The 22380-nt window shown below is 34.1% G+C and overlaps 2 protein-coding genes across 3 annotated transcripts; both read left to right on the top strand.

The window, feature by feature from the left end:
- Window positions 1-1330: 1330 nt before the first annotated feature.
- On the top strand, window positions 1331-7527 carry LOC135837483 (uncharacterized). The gene is made up of 2 exons (XM_065352774.1): window positions 1331-1815; window positions 2660-7527. The coding sequence occupies exon 2, from the start codon at window positions 2706-2708 to the stop codon at window positions 6156-6158; it is 3453 nt and encodes a 1150-aa protein (XP_065208846.1). The 5' UTR covers window positions 1331-1815; window positions 2660-2705; the 3' UTR covers window positions 6159-7527.
- A 4120-nt stretch (window positions 7528-11647) lies between these two features.
- On the top strand, window positions 11648-17850 carry LOC135837482 (uncharacterized). 2 transcript variants are annotated; one of them, XM_065352772.1, is made up of 3 exons: window positions 11648-11854; window positions 13845-14129; window positions 14230-17850. In XM_065352772.1, exons 2-3 carry the CDS (start codon window positions 13990-13992, stop codon window positions 17723-17725), a joined length of 3636 nt encoding a protein of 1211 aa, XP_065208844.1. In that variant the 5' UTR covers window positions 11648-11854; window positions 13845-13989; the 3' UTR covers window positions 17726-17850. The 2 variants fall into 2 exon arrangements, with proteins under 2 accessions (XP_065208844.1, XP_065208845.1); XM_065352773.1 differs by lacking the exon at window positions 13845-14129 and having other exon boundaries at window positions 11649-11854.
- The last annotated feature ends 4530 nt before the right edge of the window (window positions 17851-22380 follow it).

The raw sequence follows: 22380 nt of genomic DNA, 5'->3' as shown, positions 1-22380 counted from the left end.
GTAATAAAATTACGTCGAATTTTCACAGAAAACTACGTAGGTTTAAAGCAAAAAACATATCCATGATTAGAAACTTTCCTCGCAGAGCAGACGTCTTTCCCCCCATTAAACTTTTTTTTTTCAACTTTGAAGGTCTCTATGGAGGTGGTCACTAGTCAGCATTGTAGGGGGGAGGGACTGAGCAAAGGTTTTTCTGTAAAAACGAATTATCTAAAAGCATTCTGCTCAGAGATGAAAAATTTTCAAATCATTTGTACCTGTACCTACAGACATCAATTTTCATCTTATTCGATATTTTTCAATTTTGGGGGTTTCATAAAAGGGGAAGGGCCAGAGGGTGTTTTTCTGGAAAAAATGGTTATCTAAAAGTACTCTGCTTAGAATTTATTTTTTTTTGATACCATTTATTTCTGTTCCTAACCTAAAAACTAAAAAGGTTATTAAACATTTTCAAAAAAATGTACAGGTATGAATTTTTCGACTTTGAGAGGCTTCATAGGGAACTGACTTGATTTGGGTGACGGGGGGGGGGGCGGTTCTTGAAAAAGTGCTTATTCAGAAAGATTCTTCACAAATGAAAAATTTTCAAAAAATTTTTAGAGACATAAATTTTTTACTTATATTTTTTTATTTTTCTCAAATTTGGGGGTCTCCATACGAGAGAACAAATGTCAATTACTTAATTGGGGGTCCAACAATGGTTTTTTCTTGAAGAGAGGGTTATGTATGTAGAACAATTTCTAATGTGGAAATGAGATATTTTCAACAAATTTTCCCTGATTATGATTTATTTTAAGTTTTTGTGATTTTTTTTAACTTTGAGGGACTTCTCACTACGAAGGCTAATATGGTTTAGAGGGCCGCGGAAACTTTTTTCTTGAAAAGGGGATTATTTAGATAAAATTCTGACGCAGAAGCAATGAATTTTCATGAATAGAGCTTTTTTTCATTTTTTTTCAACCTGGGGGCTACCTACATCACCTTATTTTACAGATAGCCAGGGGGAAAATTAAAAATACGGAATTATTTTCTCACCCGAGGTAACAACGTTGGGGGGGTGGGAGGTGGAAAATTCCAATTTTGCAAAATAAGGTACACTCTAATATGTACGTATCATACCAGAAAGATAAAATTACCCGGAAAATTATTTTCCAGTAATTACGGAGGAAAAGAACAATATTTAAAAAGATTGAACTGTTGCCGCATGTCGGTATTTTTCATGCTAACAACTTGATTTAATTACATAACATTTCAACACGTTTCAGTGTCCACCTAAATACTTCACATATCAATCGCGCGTCATAAATCACAATTTCGAGCGTTACTTGAACACGAAAATACTTCATATCACGCACATCAGGAACTTCGTTCAATTCAATGATCCATTTAATGACTTTATATCAATTTTATAAGCATTTTTTCAAGGAAAATGAGTACCATTCCGAAATGAACAAAGGGATATTCCGACTTAATTCTAAATATTTGCACCACGAGGTAGATAATGTCCAATATCATGAAAAGTCTCACCTAATAACCATTTTTTCAGGAATTATGTAAATGACAGGCAACTCGAGTTATTAAATTTATTATTCTGGGAAAATATCCACGGGCAAATTCGTAATAAATAAGCAATGCAGTACAGAATTTGAACATATTTCTTGGTTATTTCTGTTGATCTAACGTATTGTTGAAAGTTGGAACTGATCGATAAAACATTAAGAAACGAGAAAATTCAGAAACGACCTGGATGCTGGAATAAAACGCGAGGCAGTCTGGGAATCACGAGAGATATCTATCTGCTTACTTTTTTATCAGGTATGTAATTTTTATACCTGCTTTTGCACTAGTGGAAGTTGGCTTTCTTAATGTTCAAAACCCTTCTGATCAATTTTTTGGGGGATTTTGTAGTTAGCAATAATGCTTAAAACATGTGCACTTCCGTTCTTTAAAATATTCCTCTGGTTTTTTGAATAATCCTTATTGAAAGACACAATGTGAAAAATTTAGTTACCCTTACGGAAAAATGAAAGAAGTCCCTTGTGCTAGCGCGTGAGTCGGAATTTTCCCACGACAACACCGTGGGAAAAATCTGAGCGTCGGGGTGGCGATTTTTGAACATTTTTAAAATTCAAAATTTTACTTTGGGAGCCAAACTCAAAACTGACAAATGAAATTTTAATGGTGTGGTACTTACTTGGGCCATGGGCTATTACTGAGACCAATTTACATCTAAATCCTCGGGGGACACTTCATGAGGTTCCACAACCCTAAAGATGGTCTTGGATTTTGACAACAATGGGAATCTTGAGTACTATTTCTCATAAAGCATAATGGTTAGGGGCTAAAGCAAAAAAATGATTATTTTATCGAATATTTATGCGTTCTCTTTGATGGCCCATATCTCCCCTCCGGAGGCACCTCTGTAGTTGAAAATTTTCTAGGTGACTTTCAACTCAACATGAAGGTCTTCATAAAATTAGGTCACAACCCAAGGGCTTTTTTTTTGTGATTCACTGTAATAAACAGTTTGAAGACAAAATTTTTTAAAAACATTTTCCACGAAACTATGGGTACTTACACAAAATAGCTTCAATTATTGTAACCTGTAAATTCGTTTTGAAAACTTCAATGGTTTTTTCCTTTTTGTTCATTTCTTCAGGGTAGGAGCTTCAGAGCACAAAGCTCTTCTGAACAAATAGGCGAAAATGACGCCGCAGAACAATCGGAATTGCTCGAGAGCATTCTCCACTACCGACATCGCAAACCGAGCTGTAAGAAATGTTTTCGAACTTTTATCCGAAGGAGAGGCCAAGTTATGTAATCAACGCGCAGTGAAGGATATTGTCCTGGTATTAGGTAACACAGGTGCGGGTAAATCTGTATTTACTCGAACAATAGCCGGGTATGATACAACTCTAAAGTCAGTTGATGAAGATTTGCACTACGCGATCAAGAATCCTTACGACGAGAACGGTGGTAAGTCCTTCGTAACATCAAGTACGATATTTCCAGATCAAGTACGAGACAACAACACAGGCATCGTGTATTATGACTTCCCAGGCTTCCAGGATACTAGAGGAATGGCTCATGATATAACTACAACATATTTTATCAAAAAAATCGTCGATAGCGCCGTTCGAGTCAAATTGTTGCTTTTGGTTAATTACACTTCATTAACCACAACAGGAACGAGAGATGACTTTACAACTCTACTATCGCATATTATAAAATTCGTTGGAGACGTTGAAAAATACCAAGGCGGAATTGCACTTATTGCGACCAAAGTTGAACTTCATTCAAAATCAGACGATCAGATCATTTCGGTCATAGCTAAATTCATTGAAACGGTCAAACAAAACTTGGAACAACAAGTAGACAACCCTAAGGCGTTAAATATGATAAAACTTCTGAACATCTTATTGAAACAAGATGGCAATATGTATTCTAAAATTGCAATTTTCAGATCACCAAATCAGGCGGGATACTTAAGTCATATTCCAAAACTACAGGAAAACATTGCATACCTTAAAACCAAGCTGGCAAATCTGAAATTTGTAGAAAAAACAAACGAGGATTTTGGTTATACTATACCCAAACAATCACTGATCGATGTTGATAAGATAATTAAAGAAATCGCTCGCAGTTTTACGACAACTGTCCAAGATATGGGTAAAGAAATACAACGATATCTGTCTGCTGAACAAGATCAACTACACGATATTTCTAAGCTATACAATCTTACAAGTGTTAGATACGATGAACTAAAGAAGATCAAAGAGAGAGCAAATAATCAAGAGGAATTTGAAAAATGTACACTGGAAATAGTCAACGGAGCTGCTTCAATGAATATAAATTTATCAATACACCAAGATATGTTGAAGAAGTTGGTCAGTTATTCATCATTCTTGCACGAAGTGAGCGATCACGAAGTACAAAATCAATTTAAATGCGCAGATGGTATGCAAGATGTCATCGAGGATTCGCATTGGTCGAAAAAATGGTACCTTTTTTTGAATAAATTATACGAAAGATTATCGGATTACGAAATACAAAAAAATACTCGACAAAATCCATGCACCGCGTTGGCTGAAAACGTAGTTAAGGCGATTGAAAATGAAAAAAATTCGCAATTTAATCTCGATCCGCTAAGTTTGAAAAAATGTTATCCGGATTACGAATCGATGTTTGAAAACAGACAAAATGTGACAGTTGATAAATCGAAACTCATTTATTTAAAAACCGTGTTGAATTTAGGATTGCAGAACATTTTATCTTACTCTTGCGATTCGAACAAATTGGTGATAAAGGGAACGTATGTTAAACTCGGAGATGTGCCAGATATTCAAAACAGAGAATGTAAAGTACGACCAAAATTCATAGAGATTTTTGCCTCGAATAAGGTATTCATCGACTCAGATTTAGATAAGACAGGAGAAGAAGTGCAACTTTCTGTTATAGCTCCAGCGTGGTATATTCAAGGTTCACGTACAATTAGACTAGATGGTAAGCCTGGAGAGCCTCACTATTCTGAAAAAGCACGTGATGGGGTAAAACGGGGAGACAGTGGCAAAGATGGTTTGCCTGGATTACCTGGAGGACCAGCAGGGAATTTTATAGGAATAGGTGAAACTTTCAAAAATCTGCAAGAGCTCACTGTTTCTGTCAGGGGTGGAGATGGTGGACCAGGGCAGAATGGTGGTAATGGTAAATATGGACAAGACGGTAAAAATGCGTATAATGATATTCATTTAGAGAAGGATACTCTAGACAAAATCACCAGTATGACTTGGTTAAACTCAATAGGTACCATAGTATCTGATCATCACACGATTTTGAAGGCTAGTGCTACTATTATAGGTTATGATGTAATTCTTGCTGGTCAGCCAGGGGGAGAAGGAGGATCTGGTGGCCATGGTGGAATGGGCGGTCTTGGTGGAAATTTGGGCGAAATCATTTTCAGCTCGTTGTCATCGTCAGATACTAACCATATAAATAAGGTTATAGGGATAGGAAAAGAAGGTGTACATGGTAGAGGCGGTTTTGGGGCTGTTGGGGGAAAACATGGGAACAATATGAAAGTATCCATGCCGGCAATATTCAGCATTGTGAGACAGACTGAAACAACAGAAATCTATATCATGGAACATGCAGCATACGGTTATAATGGTATCAATGGTTATAACGACTTCCACAGAAAACACCCGAAACAAAGTGAAAAAATATTGAATCCAGGAGTCTTAATAAACGCATACAAAAATTACATCAGGGAAACCACGAATCAAAGTGTGAGCGAGTTCTACTCATCAGCATTTCTTCAAAAGCTTGAAAGCATTCCGAATATGTTACATCGACGCAGAAGACGTCGTTATGCTGATTCTACAAATGAAACATTCAATGTCGATCACGATGAAGGAAGCAATTTCAAAAATTCAAACTTGTCGAGCAACATCACGCCTGAGAATAGAACTGAAAATAGTATCATTTTAAACGATCCAGATTTGAATCAAATCAGCTCAGTCGCGAATGATTCTAATTTTGCAAAAAGCACCGGCGTCAGAATCAATTCGCCTATCAACTTCGCTATCAATTTTTTTAGTAATTTTTTCAGTCAGCTGGAATTCTTCACACCTACTAACATAATGACTTTGGGTCTGGTTAAAGGTGGAATCGAATACATGTTTGGAGAATCAACCTCTTCAAATATTCACAGTATGGCTGAAAGTAACACCAATCATTCGTTGGCGTTAGCACTCGGAAGTTTTAATATCAATGAATCACTGACGTTGATTGATTTTGCCATTCGATGCATCACGAAACAGAAATTTTACCATAGTGTAGCGAAAGCAATTGGTTTTTCTGAAATAAAAGCCTTTGTTTTAAGCATTGTTACAGAATTTGAAGAAATACTCAGCGATATGTCGGTAAAATATAATTTACCTTTGGGATCTTTGGAATTCGATCCTGTGACATTGATGTCTGAACTTGAAAAGGAAATGATCAATCAAAATTATGAAAAAGTGGTACCAGTATTATACCGATCTATTGAGGGTAATTCTCATCTGGATAGTTCTCAATTTCGTACTCACATACTGCGCGATCTTGAAAAAGCAATGGAAATGCAGAAAAATAAGATCATTTCAAGGAATACCGTTAAATAAAATGAAACCACATCAGGAGTAAAATGACTCAATTTTTACACTAAAAAAATATTTTTTTCAAGAGCTTGAGAATTCAATTTACATGAGGTCATTCACTATTAAGTATTAATGCACGTTCACATCTACAGTTCACTTTACAGGGTGTCCACTCATTTCTGGAAATGATTTTCCCTTACTTTTCCAGGTTTTCCAGACCAATTTTTCCCCTTTTCCAGACCATTTTTTTCAATTTTCTATGCTTACCCCATACTTTATTTAATGAAGAAGTTGGGGGGGGGGGTAATTTTTTTCATAAACTTCTCTTTGAACTGGATACTTCTTCGAATAATTATAAAAAACTGCCAAACTTTGATTATTAACTTTTCTAATTTAAATAAATAAATAAATAAAACATGCGTCATGTTTGGCCGATTGATACAATATTCATATGGCTTACAAAAAATTTTCTTATTTTTTTTAGATTTTTGGAGACCCCAAAATGTAAAATTTGTTTATTTGAAAACGAGAAACAAATTAGCCCGAGCGAAGCGAGGGCAAGAACTTTTAAACATTTTCATTTCGAGATGCCAAAAAACGAAGTTTTTTTTCAAAGCGAAGAGTTTATTTTTTTGTTTTTCAAATTTTAATATGGGAACGATGGAGAAAAGAGAACAGGCCCGAGCGAAGCGAGGGCGAAAGCTTCTAAAAATTTGCATTTTGAAAGGAATAAAACGAGGTTTTTTTATAGGAGACCCTAATTTAAATCATACATTTAATGAAAATTTATTAATTATTAAATATTATTATGGCAGAAAATATGCATTGAATTTAAAATTAAATTATAAATTAAATTTTTAGTTTTTTCTGGCTTTTTACAATTTTAGAATTTGAATGATGTTTTTTTTTAAAAGAAGTCGATTTTCAAAAAGGAAACAGGACAGACCCAAGGTAGGACGAAAGCTCTTGTAAATTTGTACTTCGAGATGCACAAAAACGATGTTTTTTCGTGAGAAGTTCATTTTTTAGTTATAAAACTTGATTTGTATTAGAAAAGCAAACAAATCCGAGCAAAGCGAGGGCAAAAGCTTTTGAAAAATTGTGTTTTGAGAAGTAAAAAATAATGTTTTCCTTTCACCACAGGTCCTTATCCAAAATTTGTAACTGATCGGTTTTTTTTTCTAAATTCCAGGGATTTTGCATGAAAATTACGAAATTCCCTGACTTTTCCAGACCGACCAAATTCCCTGACTTTTCCAGGTTTTCCAGGCTTGTGGACACCCTGCTTTATTAAAATAATATGTACCTATTTATAAAGTTAGAAGAAATAAGTAATTATGAAAAAATAATTTATTAGGTAATTATTTATAGGCCTATCAGTTAAATTAAGAATATAAAATTTATTAACGAAATAAAATATGAATTGATTATTGATCGAGCCCTGGTTATGATTATTTTTTTCTTATTCTAAAGTTTAGAAAGTTTTTGAAGCACAACAGTTTGCTAAAAATGTCATTATTCATGAATGGTTGTGGTTCCACTCCCCTTGAACATACAAGGAAAGTTGATACATCATTACATCGGAAATTCGACGTAGATTCTTTTATCTAATAACATATTTTTCGCTAAGATGCAATGCGGGGGAGAAAATGGCGAAAAACTGTGCTAGGGGGCACAAATGTGGATCTGGGGGGAGAAGCACCACGCGGATTTAGGGTGGGTTTTAGCATGTCATTTAGGACACCATCCTAAGCATTTCGGCGCAAAAAAAAATTCCCCCCAATTTATTCCAGGTTGAGTTCTTATATGAGCTAATTTGACTAGATTATTTTGGAAATTTTTGGCATTTTTCAAAAGATCGTGTCAAGCCAATGCACTGGTTTGCAGACGTCACAGAAGGAGGCGATTACTGCTTCATTATCTTATGGGAGATTGCCCAATTTCTTAGTTTTTCTTGAATAACTTTTGAATGGTTAATGCTACAGATTTGAATTATAAGTAGATCATTTTTCGTGCTTCAAACACCCATGTGCTCACTCAAAATTTTGAATTTGATTGAGCACATCGGTGTTTGAAACATGAAAAATGATCTACTCTTTCTCCTCTACAACCTTGTTTTTTCTCCAAAGCTCTAGCGCTTTTCAATCAAAAGTTGTGAAAGCTCAAAGCTTTGAGCTTTTATAACTTTTGATTAAAAAGCGATCGAAGCCAGAAGCAGATAACAACTCAGAAACCTGAACAAGCCAAAATTGTCAAAAGAAACCTTCCAAAGGATAACACCAAGGAATCAGATGAACCAGTGGAACTAGAAGAGCAGCCAAGCTCAAGTGACATTTGGGAACTGCTTAAAAAAATGGATAAAAGAATTTCTCAAGTTGAAAACTCACAAAACAAGCTCAAAAAGTAGCCGAGTACTCTCACTGGAGAGAACCCTGCACATGTCATGTACGAAACTGACTTGTGTAAAGTCAGATACATTATGTATTACTTATTTAAGGTCTCCTCAAGATTGTAATAAACCTTGTTTTGAAAAAAAATTTAGAAGTTTGATAAAAAGCGTGATTTTTTGGTAATTTTTGGCAAAAATCCAGACTTTTTGAAATAACTGGCAAAATAGTAATAATGTACTATTTTGAAATTTTTATCGACATTTTTGCAACTTTTTGGAACATATATCAGCAAAAAGCGAAACTTTGACAAATTATAGCCAAGTTTTTCAGCATTTTTGGCAACGCAGCGACATTTTTGAGCAATGCTTGGAAAACAAGCAAAAAAATTGTTTGTTTTTTTGCCTTTTTTGTAACTTGGCAGTGTAGTCAATTCTATACCTAATGGTTCATTTTTGCTCGAAATTGGAGGAAAGTGCGATCTAAAACTAGACTGAGCTGCGCCTTATTGTGCAAGCCGTTTTTTTGCAAAATCAGCGTGCCTAACAAAACCTGAAAATTAAAAAGAAGGACCTCTTGGAAGGAAGGTAGCCCCCCTATTCATTTTCACAAAATTGTCCCTCAAAAAAAAGCTTCAAAAATTTATAATTTTTAAAAGAACCAAAAAAATCGTGGGGGGAGAAAGTAATTCTCGGTGTTCTTTTCCGCAATGTAGGGGGGTAAATTGCATATTCGAACACATTACTTTTTGGATTCTTGAAATAATTGCATTTCTTCGCATAAATACAATTATCCTCCAACACTATGTCCCATGACTCTTTCCTAAGGAGCCTCGTGAACCAAAACAGATACACGATTTAATGGGGAACTTGATATCGTAAAGCGCGAAGTCATAAAAATTGGTCAGGTAGGAAGCCCTGGTGATAGATATCTCAGGTTTATAGTGTATCATAAGGAAATTATGACATCAATTAACCAAATAATAATATTCAATCATGTATTGATTGCATAAACACGTAATATCACAGGATGCTCAAATCATATACATGAATGAGACTTCTATAATTAAATAATAATTATAAATCTTCTAGTCATATGCGTAATAAATCGAATGCGTAATATCGTGGCAGGCTTTCAATGTTTTCAGTTGCAAATTGAGCTGAAAGCCGGAAAGCTCATTTACAACCCCCTGTTGGGGTCTTGGTTAAGGGCATCGCGTTCTCTGGAGTGCTGTGTCTACTGACGAGCTTTTAACCCCAACACCCCAGTGCTAGTTACATTCCACGGTTCCTCATTTATGATCTTTCATGACTTATATCCCACGATACAGTGAAGATACATATAAGAACGTGTAAGGCGCGACTCGGTATGTTGGTCCATGATGAATGGGATAAGTTCCAAGCATCCTTAGAAAGTGTATCCGCAGCATAAATTCAAACTCGTAATCTAGACCACCTAGGTCTTTCACTGGGCAGCAAGAAATCGAGAGTGTGAGGAGGAATGCATACAACAACTCAAACAGCTAGCGTGGTGAGTTGTTGGAACTAACAACTGAGGAAAAAACGCTTGTGCAGGAACTTTTATAGACGAAAGTTCAACGTAAAAGCGGCAGGGATGGCGGATATTTGGTGTAAAAGTAGTAGGGACATAACGGCGCGCGTCGCGTAGGTATCATTGGCGGCAGCAAATTGGTGGTGGTATTGTGGAAGGGTTGAAGAGTCGCAAATATTTCTCGCGTCTAATGTCACGAATACCTTAATAAAATGCGTTTGACATCACAAATACTTTGTAGAATTACGTAGAATCGTTCATTTTCTATGGCCTATAGTGGAAAAAGTGATCATTTCTACCGCTACAAAATAATCAAGAAAATACATCAAACAATGGAAATAATCAATTGGTTTTCATTAACAAAATAAATGTATTTAATTTTTTGCTAATTATTATATTCAATCAGTATTTTGAGATTTATACAAAAATGAAAAATTCTGAAAAATTGAGTTTTCATTTTTCGCTGGATTTTGATTAAATATAACGACATTATTTGAAAATTTGGAAAAATAAAGGACCTTCGAGCATAAGGAATGACTTTTTCCTGACTTTTTTGAAAAGTAGGACCCATAGGCAGAAAGACGAAACTTTTTCTGACTTTCTGGATTGGAAGGACTGTTGGACACCCTGGAACTGTAACTCAATGGACGTGAAACTAACTCTCTAATGATATAAAAATTTTAATTTTGGACAAAATATTTCACCATTTTTCGGACTTTGATGTTTTTACACGTTTTGTTAAACTTTATCACGCAATTTTCACTAAATTTCATCAGTTTTTGGGGATTTATAGTTATTTGCAATCTAATGGGTTGAGTGTAGGTTATAGGTATAGGTACTTATTGCAATCCTGCGATTAAAAATCTTCAAGCAAGCAAAAAAGATACGTATTTGTAGAAAGGAAAATAAAAATTGGAATTCTCGTAACAAATTGGAATTCATGGCAAGTTTTTTTTTTTGCTTGCCATCACAAAAAACTTATATTTTTTGGGTTTAGTTTTAGGTTTCAGCTGAAGGTTTTTCATTTGGTAGTTTCAGTCATTTATCAATTTTTGTAGAACATCAATTGGTTTTTTCAGTTTTCAGTTTTGCCACACTCCGTTTGAATGTCCTGTTAAGTTAAAACGGCTTCAAACCACATTATACAATTGTACATCATACCAGATCCAGAAAGATAAAATTACCCGGAAAACGATTTTCCAGTAATTACGGCAGAAAAGAACAATATTTTAAAAGATTAAACTGTTGCCGCATGCCGGTATTTTTCATGCTAACGATTTAATTTAATTACGTAACATTTCAACACGTTTCAGCGTTCACCTAAATACGTACTTCACATATCAATCGCGTCGAAAATCATATTTTCGAGCGTTACTTGAGCACGAAAATCCTTCATATCACGCACATCAGGAACCTCGTTCAATTCAATGATCCAATTAATAATTTTATATCAATTTAATTCTAGATATTTGCACCACGAGGTAGATAATATTGTCCAATATCATGAAAAGTCTCACCTAATAACCATTTTTTCAGGAATTACGCAAATGACAGGCGCGGCGCCTCGAGCTATTAATTCTGGGAAAATATCTACACGGGCAAATTCGTGATAAATAAGCAATGCTGTACAAAATTTGAACATTATTTCTTGGTTATTTCTGTTGATCTAACGTGTCGTTGGAACTGATCAATAAAACATTAAGAAACGACCTGCATGCTGGAATAAACCGCGAGGCAATCTGGGAATCACGAAAGATACCTATCTGCTTACGTTTTTATCAGGTACGTAATTTGTATATTTTTGCATTTGTGGAAATTGGTTTTCTTAATGTTAAAAATTCGGGTGATCCATTTTTTGGGGGTTTTTGGGAGTTGGTACTAATGCTTAAAAAATTTGCACCCCTGTACCCTAAAATATTCCTCTGCTGTTATATAAAAAATTTAGTTGTATGGGAAAATGAAAGATACCCTTGTGCTAGCACGTGGGGGGGGGATTTTCCCCCGACAACTCCGTGGGAAAACCCTGAGCGTCGGGGTAACGATTTTTGAACATTTTAAAATTCAAAATCACTTTGGAAGCTACAGCTACACGCAAAACTGGCAGCTAAAATTAAATGGCGTGGTACTTGGGTCAAGGGCTTTTACTGAGACTACTTTCCATCCAAATCCTCGGTGGACATTTCATGAGGTTCCCAGTCAGTAGAACCCTAAAAATGGTCTTGCACCTGTTCACTAATTTCTGGAAGTGATTTTCCTTGACTTTTCCAGGTTTTCCAGACCAATTTCTCCAATCCTCCAGATTCTTGAAAAATGAATTACACATGCGATCAGGTTGGGGAGCCCGGGGGGGGGGGGGTGAGTGTCACATTTTTTCGAACATCATGAGCTTCAAATATTGTTAATAGATCTACAGTTGTGCCCTTTTTTTTCAAGCATGACTGTGTACTCAATAGGGTGGTCGCCCATATTTAAACTAAGTGGGAAATTTTTTTTGATTTTTTAGTGGGAAAAAATCAAGATTTTAATGTGCTGAGCTCAATCAATGATATCAAAATTTTTAAAAAGAGAAGCGTTCTGTTAAAAGAACAAAACTTGTATCAATAATTCGCATTCCATGCGGCCTTTCTGTCTTTCCATCTGTCCATCTTTTCATCTATTCGTCTATTCGTCTATTCATCTATTCGTCTATTCATCTTTTTGCCTTTTCGTCTTTTCATCTTTTCATCTATTCGTCTTTTCGCCCTTTCACTGTTGAATGGCCCAAGCGAAGCGAGGGCAAAAGCTCTGAAAAATTCACCATTCCAAAAAAAGGACGACTTCATAAAGAAACATATTTTTTTAATGTCAACATTACTCAAATTTAATCAATAGTTTTTAGAAATTCCAGGGCTCGTACATTCTTTTCCGTAAAAAGTGACTTCAGTAACCTAAAACGCTCAAAAAAGTAATCAAAAAGTAACCAAAAAAGTGACAATAAAACATAGGCAATACATTTCTGATGCAAAAAAAAATTATCAAAAAAAAACCAAAAAATTTTTTGTTTTTAATTAAAATAAATGAAACTCGATAGAAACTTGTTTAATTTCAGCAAAAAACAGGACATTTTGGCAATTTCTTTATCCAATTTTTGCCGAAGAAGTTGAACTACAAAATATTTGGCAACTTTTTGACTGAAAAAAAAACGATTTTTTTTTTGGTAATTTTAGACCAAAAATTGAGAATTTTTGCAATTTATGGCAATAAATACAAGACTTTTGACAATTTCAGCAAATGAAACGGTTTTTTTTAGCAATTTCTGGCGAAAAAACGACACATTAGAACTATTATTGGAAAAGAGTGGGAGTTTTCGGATCCAAATAACAACACAATTAATTCTTAGCAACAAAAAAAAAACCAAAAAATCGCTGAAAGCGAGACTTTTTGCTATTCTTGACAGAAAACGAGACTTCCACAATAACTTCAGTAAAAGGCAGGGCTTCTTAACCATTTTTATCAAAAAAGCGAAACATTTTAGCGCTAAAGAGCAGGATTTATTAATACTCATTAGTTGATAATACGCAAGACTTCAACAGTTATTGCAAAAAACAAGACTACTTATCTGAGAATTTGGCAATTTATGACAAAACCGACAAGCGAAAAAATTGCCTGAGCAAAGCGAAGGTGAATTTTTTCATTATGAGAAATGGAAAAATCTATTTGAAGTAACCTTTCGCAAAATTCCCTGACTTTTGAGTACAAAATGCTGTAAACCTAAATTCCCTGACTTTTCCAGGTTTTCCAGGCTTGTGGACACCCTGTCTTGGATTAAAGCGAAAGAATTACGATTTTATCAAGAATGCCTCCTCTTTGATGGCCCATATCTCCCCTCCGGAGGCATCTCCGGACCCAAAAATTTTCTGGATGACTTTCAACTCGACATGAAGGTCTTTGCAAAATTAGCTCACAACCCACAGACCTTTTTTTTCGCAATTCACGTTAATAAGCAGTTTGAAAAACTAGAAAAATTCACAAAAACACTAGGAAAAATTTTTAAAAACATTTTCCCACAAAACTATAGGTAGGTACCTACTTCCACAGAACAGGCTTAATTATTGTAATCTGAGCATTCATTTTGTAAATTTCATTAATAGGCTTTTCCTTTTTGATCATTTCTCCAGGGTAGGGGCTTCAGAGCACAAACCTCTTCTGAATAAATACACCAAAATGACCACACAGAATAATCGGAATTGCTCGAGAGCATTCTCCACTACCGACATCGCTAACCAAGCTGTAAAAAATGTTTTCGAACTTTTATCCGAAGGAGAGACCAAGTTATGTAATCAACGCGCAGTGAAGGACATTGTCCTGGTATTAGGTAACACAGGTGCGGGTAAATCTGTATTTACTCGAACAATAGCTGGGTATGATACAACTCTAAAGTCGATTGCAGAAAATTTATACTTCACGATCGAGAATCCTTACGACGAGAACGGTGGTAAGTCCTTCGTAACATCAAGTACGATATTTCCAGATCAAGTACAAGACAACAACACAGGCATCGTGTATTACGACTTCCCAGGCTTCCAGGATACTAGAGGAATGGCTCATGATATAACTACGACATATTTCATCAAAAAAATCGTCGATAGCGCTGAACGAGTCAAATTGTTGCTTTTGGTTAATTATACTTCATTCACTAACGCAGGAACAAGAGATGACTTTACAACTCTACTATCGCATATTATAAAATTTGTTGGAAACGTTGAAAAATACCAAGGCGGATTGGCACTTATTGCGACTAAAGTTCTACTTCCTTCACAATCAGACGATGAGATCATTTCGTTCGTAGCCAAATTCATTGAAACGGTAAAACAAAACTTGGAACAACAAGTAGACAACCCTAAGGCGTTAAATATGATAAAACTTCTGAACATCTTATTGAAACAAGATGGCAATATGTATTCTAAAATTGCAATTTTCAGATCACCAGATCAGGCGGGATACTTAAGTCATATTCCAAAACTACAGGAAAATATTGCGTATCTTAAAACCAAGCTGGCAAATCTGAAATTTGTAGAAAAAACAAATGAGGATTTTGGTTATACTATACCCAAACAATCACTGATCGATGTTGATAAGATAATTAAAGAAATCGCTCGCAGTTTTACGACAACTGTCCAAGATATGGGTAAAGAAATACAACGATATCTGTCTGCTGAACAAGATCAATTTAAAGATGTCTCCAAACTATACAATCTTACAAGTGTCAGATACGATGAACTAAAGAAGATCAAAGAGAGAGCAAATAATCAAGAGGAATTTGAAACATGTACACTGGAAATAGTCAACGGAGCTGCTTCAATGAATATAAATTTATCAATACACCAAGATATGTTGAAGAAGTTGGTCAGTTATTCATCATTCTTGCACGAAGTGAGCGATCACGAAGTACAAAATCAATTCAAATGCGCAGATGGTATGCAAGATGTCGTCGAGCATTCGAATTGGTCGAAAAAATGGTACCTTTTTTTGAATAAATTATACGAAAGATTATCGGATTACGAAATACAAAAAAATACTCGACAAAATCCATGCACCGCGTTGGCTGAAAACGTAGTTAAAGCGATTGAAACTGAAAAAAATTCGCAATACAATCTCGATCCGCTAAGTTTAAAAAAATGTTATCCGGATTACGAATCTATGTTTGAAAACAGCCGAAATGTGACAGTTGATAAATCGAAACTCATTTATTTAAAAACCGTGTTGAATTTAGGATTGCAGAACATTTTATCTTACTCTTGCGATTCGAACAAACTGGTGATAAAGGGGACGTATGTTAAACTCGGAGATGTGCCAGATATTCAAAACAGAGAATGCAAAGTACGACCAAAATTCATAGAGATTTTTGCCTCGAATAAGGTATTCATCGACTCAGATTTAGATAAGACAGGAGAAGAAGTGCAACTTTCTGTTGTAGCTCCCGCGTGGTATATTCAAGGTTCGCATACAATTAAACTAGATGGTAAGCCTGGAGAGGCTCACTATCCAGCAAAAGCATACGATGGAGTAAATCGGGGAGACAGTGGCAAAGATGGTTTGCCCGGATTACCTGGAGGACCCGCAGGGAATTTTATAGGAATAGGTGAAACTTTCAAAAATCTGCAAGAGCTCACTGTTTCTGTCAGGGGTGGCGATGGTGGACCAGGACAAAATGGTGGTAATGGTAAATATGGACAAGATGGTAATAATGCGTACAATGATGTTCATTTAAAGAAGGATACTTTAGACGAAATCGTCGATATGGCTTGGATAAACTCAGTAGGTACCGCAGTATCTGGTAATTACACGATTCTGAAGGCTAGTAGTAGTATTTCAGGTCATGATGTAATTCTTGCTGGTCAGCCAGGAGGAGAAGGAGGATCTGGTGGCCATGGCGGAATGGGAGGTCTTGGTGGAAATTCGGGCGAAATTATTTTCAGCTCTTTGTCATCGTCAGATACAAACCGTATTAATAAGGTTACAGGAGTGGGAAATAAAGGTTCAGATGGTACAGGTGGTAAAGGGGCTGATGGAGGAAAACATGGGAACAATATGAAAGTATTCATGCCGGCATTACTCAGCGTTGTGAGATCGACTGAAACAACAGTAATCTATATCACGGAACATGCAGCAGACGGTGGTGATGGTATCGATGGTTATAACGACTTCCACAGAGAACATCCGGAACAAAGTGAAAAAATATTGAATCCAGGGGTCGTAATAAACGCATACAAAAATTACATCAGGGAAACCACGAATAAAAGCGTGAGCGAATTCTACTCATCAGAATTTCTTCGAAAGCTTGAAACCATTCAGAATATGTTACATCGACGCAGAAGACGTCGTTATGCTGATTCTACAAATGAAACATTCAATGTTGATCATCATGAAGAAAGCGATATCAAAAATTTAAGCTTGTCGAGCAACATCACACCTGAGAATAAAACTGAAAATAGCCTCCTTTCAAAAGATCCAGACATGAATAAAACCAGCTCAGTCGCGAATGATTCTAATTTTGCAAAAAGCACCGGTGTCAGAATCAATTCACCTATCAACTTCGCTATCAATTTTTTTAGTAATTTCTTCAGTCAACTGGAAATCTTCACACCTACTAACTTAATGACTTTGGGGTTGGTTAAAGGTGGAATCGAATACATGTTCAGAGAATCAACCTCTTCAGATTACAGTACAGCTGAAAGTACGAGTAATACCAATCATCCGTTAGCACCAGGAAATTTCAACATCAATGAATCACTGACGTTGGCTGATTTTGCCATTCGATGTATCACAAAACAGAAATTTTACAATAGCGGAGCGACAGCGATTGGTTTTTCTGAAATAAAAGCCTTTGTTCTAAGTATTGTTACAGAATTTGAAGAAATACTCAGCGATATGTCGGTAAAATATAATTTACCTCCAGGATCTTTGGAATTCGATCCTGTGACATTGATGTCTGAACTTGAAAAAGAAATGATCAATCAAAATTATGAAAAAGTGGTACCAGTATTATACCGATCTATTGAGGGTAACCCTCATTTGGATGGTTCTCAATTTCGTACTCACATACTGCGCGATCTTGACAAAGCAATGGAAATGCAAAAAAATAATATAATTTCAAGTAATACCGTTCAATAAAATGAAACCACATCAGGAGTAAAATGACTTCATTTTTAAACTAGAAAAATATTTTTTTCAAGAGTTTGGAAATTTAATTTAGCCTACACGAGTTTATTCACTATTTACGCACGTTCAAATCTACAGTTCACTTTATCAAAATATTAAATATATTTATAATGTTAAAGAAATATGAAAAAATAATTCATTGTATAATATTATCAGTTGAATTAAGAATATAAAATTTATTAACGAAATAAAATGATGAATTGATTATTGATTCATTTGTATCAATGCAAAAAATACTTTTTGCTACAACCGGGTACAAATAAATAATATCTAATAAATAAAAAAAAAAAAAAAAAAAAAAACGTAAGAGCTCAATTTTTGACTGCTTCAAAAAGTTTCTTAATCAGACAATTATAGGTCTTGTACTACAGGGATCTGGAGGGCATGTCACTTTATCACTGATCCAGTAAAAGCATGCGATGAGATGATGAGAATTAGGAGAAATATTACACATTAGATGATTCATTTCATTGATGGAATTTTGATGTAATTGGAAATCATTAAATCAATCCACATTCCAATTCAATGAACTATAATTCTATCAAGGAAGGTGTTCAATCTGTGTTTGGAGGATTGACAACATTCAAAAATACCTTTTCCAGTAGTAACAGCAAAACATGACAAACAAAATGAGATATTGAAAAGAAAACAAAAAAAAGAAGAGATTATTCAACGGTTTCTGCAAATTATGCACTCACATTGTATAATACTTAAATCAACTCCAAAATACATTTCTGGTCCAGAACATATCAAACTACATTATGACGACAACACTTTCAACATAACACAATTTCTCTGTTCAATATTAATTATAGATCGATTGAAAGTTGAATAAAAATATCAGTATAATATTATACTCGTAGGTAATATCACCATAGATAACTAATTAGGTATCTAACAAGTTTGTAAGCATTCGACGTACATAAAAGTTCAAGAGAAAAACATGTTTAGATAATCACTCAGAATAAAAACTATCAAACAGAATGCTTCACTCACCATTTTATGATTCGTGCATCGATCAACCGTCGTCGCTGATTTTAACTTCGCAAATGTAATCAATCAAAAACATCAATATTCAAATAATATTATGCGGTACTGAATTCTACGCCAATTCGCCAAACAAGCTGCTGTAGAATGCTTCTTGAAGTCGATAGTACGTTCTTACAATTCGAATCACTCCATTTGTTGCTTCTGGAACATGAACAATCACAACGAATACATAGATATATTATTATCATATTAATTTACCGAATGAAAATAATTTACTTAATTAAAAAAACAATCTATCCACTAGCTACTACATAACGAAAGTATTTTAGTACCCAATTGCAAAACACAAATTTTCGACGGTATTGACAATGACGGTATGTTCCAAAAGTTCCAACATAGTTTCAACAATGAAAACCACACACATTGTATTGAATTTCAAAGATCAGCATCGATTAACCTCAATCAGCAAATAATATCCCTACGTAGTTAAGATGAATACCTAATTATCATTCCACTGAACCTGATCAAATAATCAAATATCCATTATTTCATCGTTTTCGCACATGGAAGCTGTGAACTGTGAAGTGATGCGCAGATTTGAGTCGACAGCAAAGGGAATTTCTACGAATTACATACCAGTGTTTGTCAATTCGTCCATAATTGCAAAAACAAACGGTGACATTCATGTTCTAATTATCGATTAACTTCACTACACGAGATTAAATACTCAAGATAGAATAATAATTCATTATAAAACACGTCAAGTCGCGAATACATAATTATTTTCATATCTTCTTCAGTTCACTGACACTGACACAGTAACACTCCGTCGCCATCACTTGACCTTGAGAGTTGATGTTGAATGATGAATTGATGAATCATTTGCTGATCAGCTGATGTCGTTCGTAGATATTTGCAGCGTTGCCATCTCTCTCTCTGAATGAAAAGCTACTTTTGTCAAAAATCAATAAAGTAAAAATACTTTATGTAAAAAAAAAAAGTCTCGTGTTTTAACTTTTAACCGAAAACTTGGAAAAAAATCTCCCATTTTCAACACAGATTGCGAAAAAGTAATTTCCTGCCGATTATTGCAGAAAAATCTTGTTTCTGCTAAAATTGTCAAAATTTTCGGCTTTTTGTAAAAAGTTCCAAGGCCCACTTTTTTCTAAAAATTGTTCAAAGATCTGCATTTTGCCAAAAATTATCAAAAAGTTCGTCTTTTTAGTTGTTTTTTTCACTTGAAATAACCAAAAATTGCAAAAAAGAAGTGCAAAAAAATTCTCACGTGTCGAAAAAAAGTCATTACTTTGACAATAATTCCCAAAATTTCTACATTTTGCTTTTTAAAAAAAGTCTAGCAATTAAAAGTACAATGTTTTTGCCAATAAAAATATGCTTTTTGCCAAAATTGTCATTCTTGCTTATCGCCAACATTTTCCCATCTTTTTATACGTTTTTACTCGTAAGTACCATTATTAAATCTATGAACAGTTGATTCAATAAATCATCTTTTTTTAATTCATCGTTTATTGGAATAATTCAGTTAATAGAATAGCAACCACTCAGTCCCAACCCGATCACATTAAACAGCGGCTACTGTAATATGTAATACATTGTAATATGACCAGAATAAATTTCATTTGGCAAAATTACTAAGTTCCCTTCATTCAGTCCATGATAATCATTCAAATAGAAGTTGAGAGCTAATTGTAAGATACGTATTCCTTCGATTTTTTTCATCCTTCAGACATGCTGAATTTGCTGACAACTAACCATCGCCTTCGATAGTTCATAATTCACATAAAAATTATCTATTTTCAAGTCTATACTCTGATAGATAGATGTACAGAATAAGTTCACGTAGTCGTATTCGTATCTTGAATGCATTCGAAGCAAGTTTTTGATAATAACAAACTTTCTCCTCAAAAAAATATAGAAATGAGCAACGTGTTCGAAATAATGATATTTAAATAAAAAATGATGAGTTTATTCAAGTAAAAAAAAAAAAAAACAATGAAAATCAAAGCTCACTAAATTATATCAATCTTTATCAAAAATACAAAATTAAAAAAAACTGGAGTATAAACATGAATATTTTAAATAATAATCTCCTTAGAAAAATATTAACATGAGCAACGTGATCAAAATAAGAACTTTGAATAAAACATGATGATTTTATTTACGTAAGAAAAAATAATGAAAATCGACGCTTACTAAATTATATCGACCTTCTTAGAATAATGTACAAAATTTTAAAAAAACACTGGAGTATAAAAATGAATATTTTACATACACGTAATACTAGATAAAATATGTACATCACATTTCGAGTAGGAAACAATTTGAGGATTTAAAAATAGGTTTCAATTTATTTAAATGATCGAAATATTATTTCCGAATGAAAAACTTGATTTTATTTACGTGAGAAAAAATATATGAAAAAAAAAACAAAACCTAAAAATAAAAACTGGATTATAAAAATGAATATTTTTAAATAATAGTCGAGTACTTATAAGATAATCTAAACATCAGATTTCAAGTAGGAAACAATTCGATGATCAGAGAAAAAGATTCAACTGGGTAGTTAAGTAGGTGTAAAAAGAATTACAATACCTATTTACAATTACAATACGAAAAAAAAACAATCAAAAACTTCAAAAAGATGTCAACTAATTTCATAATTAAGTATGTACCTACATAGATACTTTCGAGACCACGTACGAGTGCCTCAACTAACAAAATATCACGTTATGCATCACATGAGACAAAATTTTAAATTGTTGAGATTCATTTTCGTAATGAGAAATTTCACCATTTTACATAAATTCTGAGGTGAATTATTAGTATCTCATCTTACTTATGAGAACAAGTATGCATCTATGCAACATGAGCAAGTACAGAAACAATTCTTAATATTATTCTATAAAAATTCTGCAGACCTTTCGAATTTCAAATAACATAAGAAACGAGGAAAAAGTTGATTCGATTTTTCTATAGGATGAAGCTCATTCGCCAAAATTCACGAAACAATTTTTGCGTAAGATAAAAAATTTTCAAAATTGAAAAATAAAAACAGAAAAAAACAAATACAAATAAGTAGTACCTACGATAAATTCTTTATCAATTTTTCATTTTTTCTTCTCTTACATTGAACAGAATTTTTTCTCAATTTTTTTTCAAGGTTTCATCCTAACAGATTTAGTATTTTTCAATAAATTGAGATTTTTTTTCAATTTTTCAACTAGTTTGAAGTTTGAATCCAACAAATTTAGCTTTTTTCACCAGAAAGAATTCTTTTTATTTTTTGTAGCCAAATTAATTTTTTTCTTTCTGAATTTTTAATTTGAGATTCACATAACTTTAACCACGTCATATTTGCATGATTACGAACAATTTATTTTTTTATCCTGAACCTTCAGATTTATAAAAAAAATTCCCTCAGTGCATTCAGGTAGGTTTCTTTTTCAAAGGTGTTTGGTGATTTGATGTTGAACTTTGAAGTTTTGAGTATACTGCTAGGTGCTGAAAAGTAACAGCTTCGTGAGAACCTCGAAACTGAAGAGGATGAGCGAAAATGAATTTTCATAAAACAAAAAGAAAATAATAGTTTCGAAAAA

Source organism: Planococcus citri, chromosome 2 (assembly GCF_950023065.1).
Source record: "Planococcus citri chromosome 2, ihPlaCitr1.1, whole genome shotgun sequence".
Classification (NCBI taxonomy): domain Eukaryota; kingdom Metazoa; phylum Arthropoda; class Insecta; order Hemiptera; family Pseudococcidae; genus Planococcus; species Planococcus citri.
This window is presented reverse-complemented; position numbering and strand designations above follow the sequence as displayed.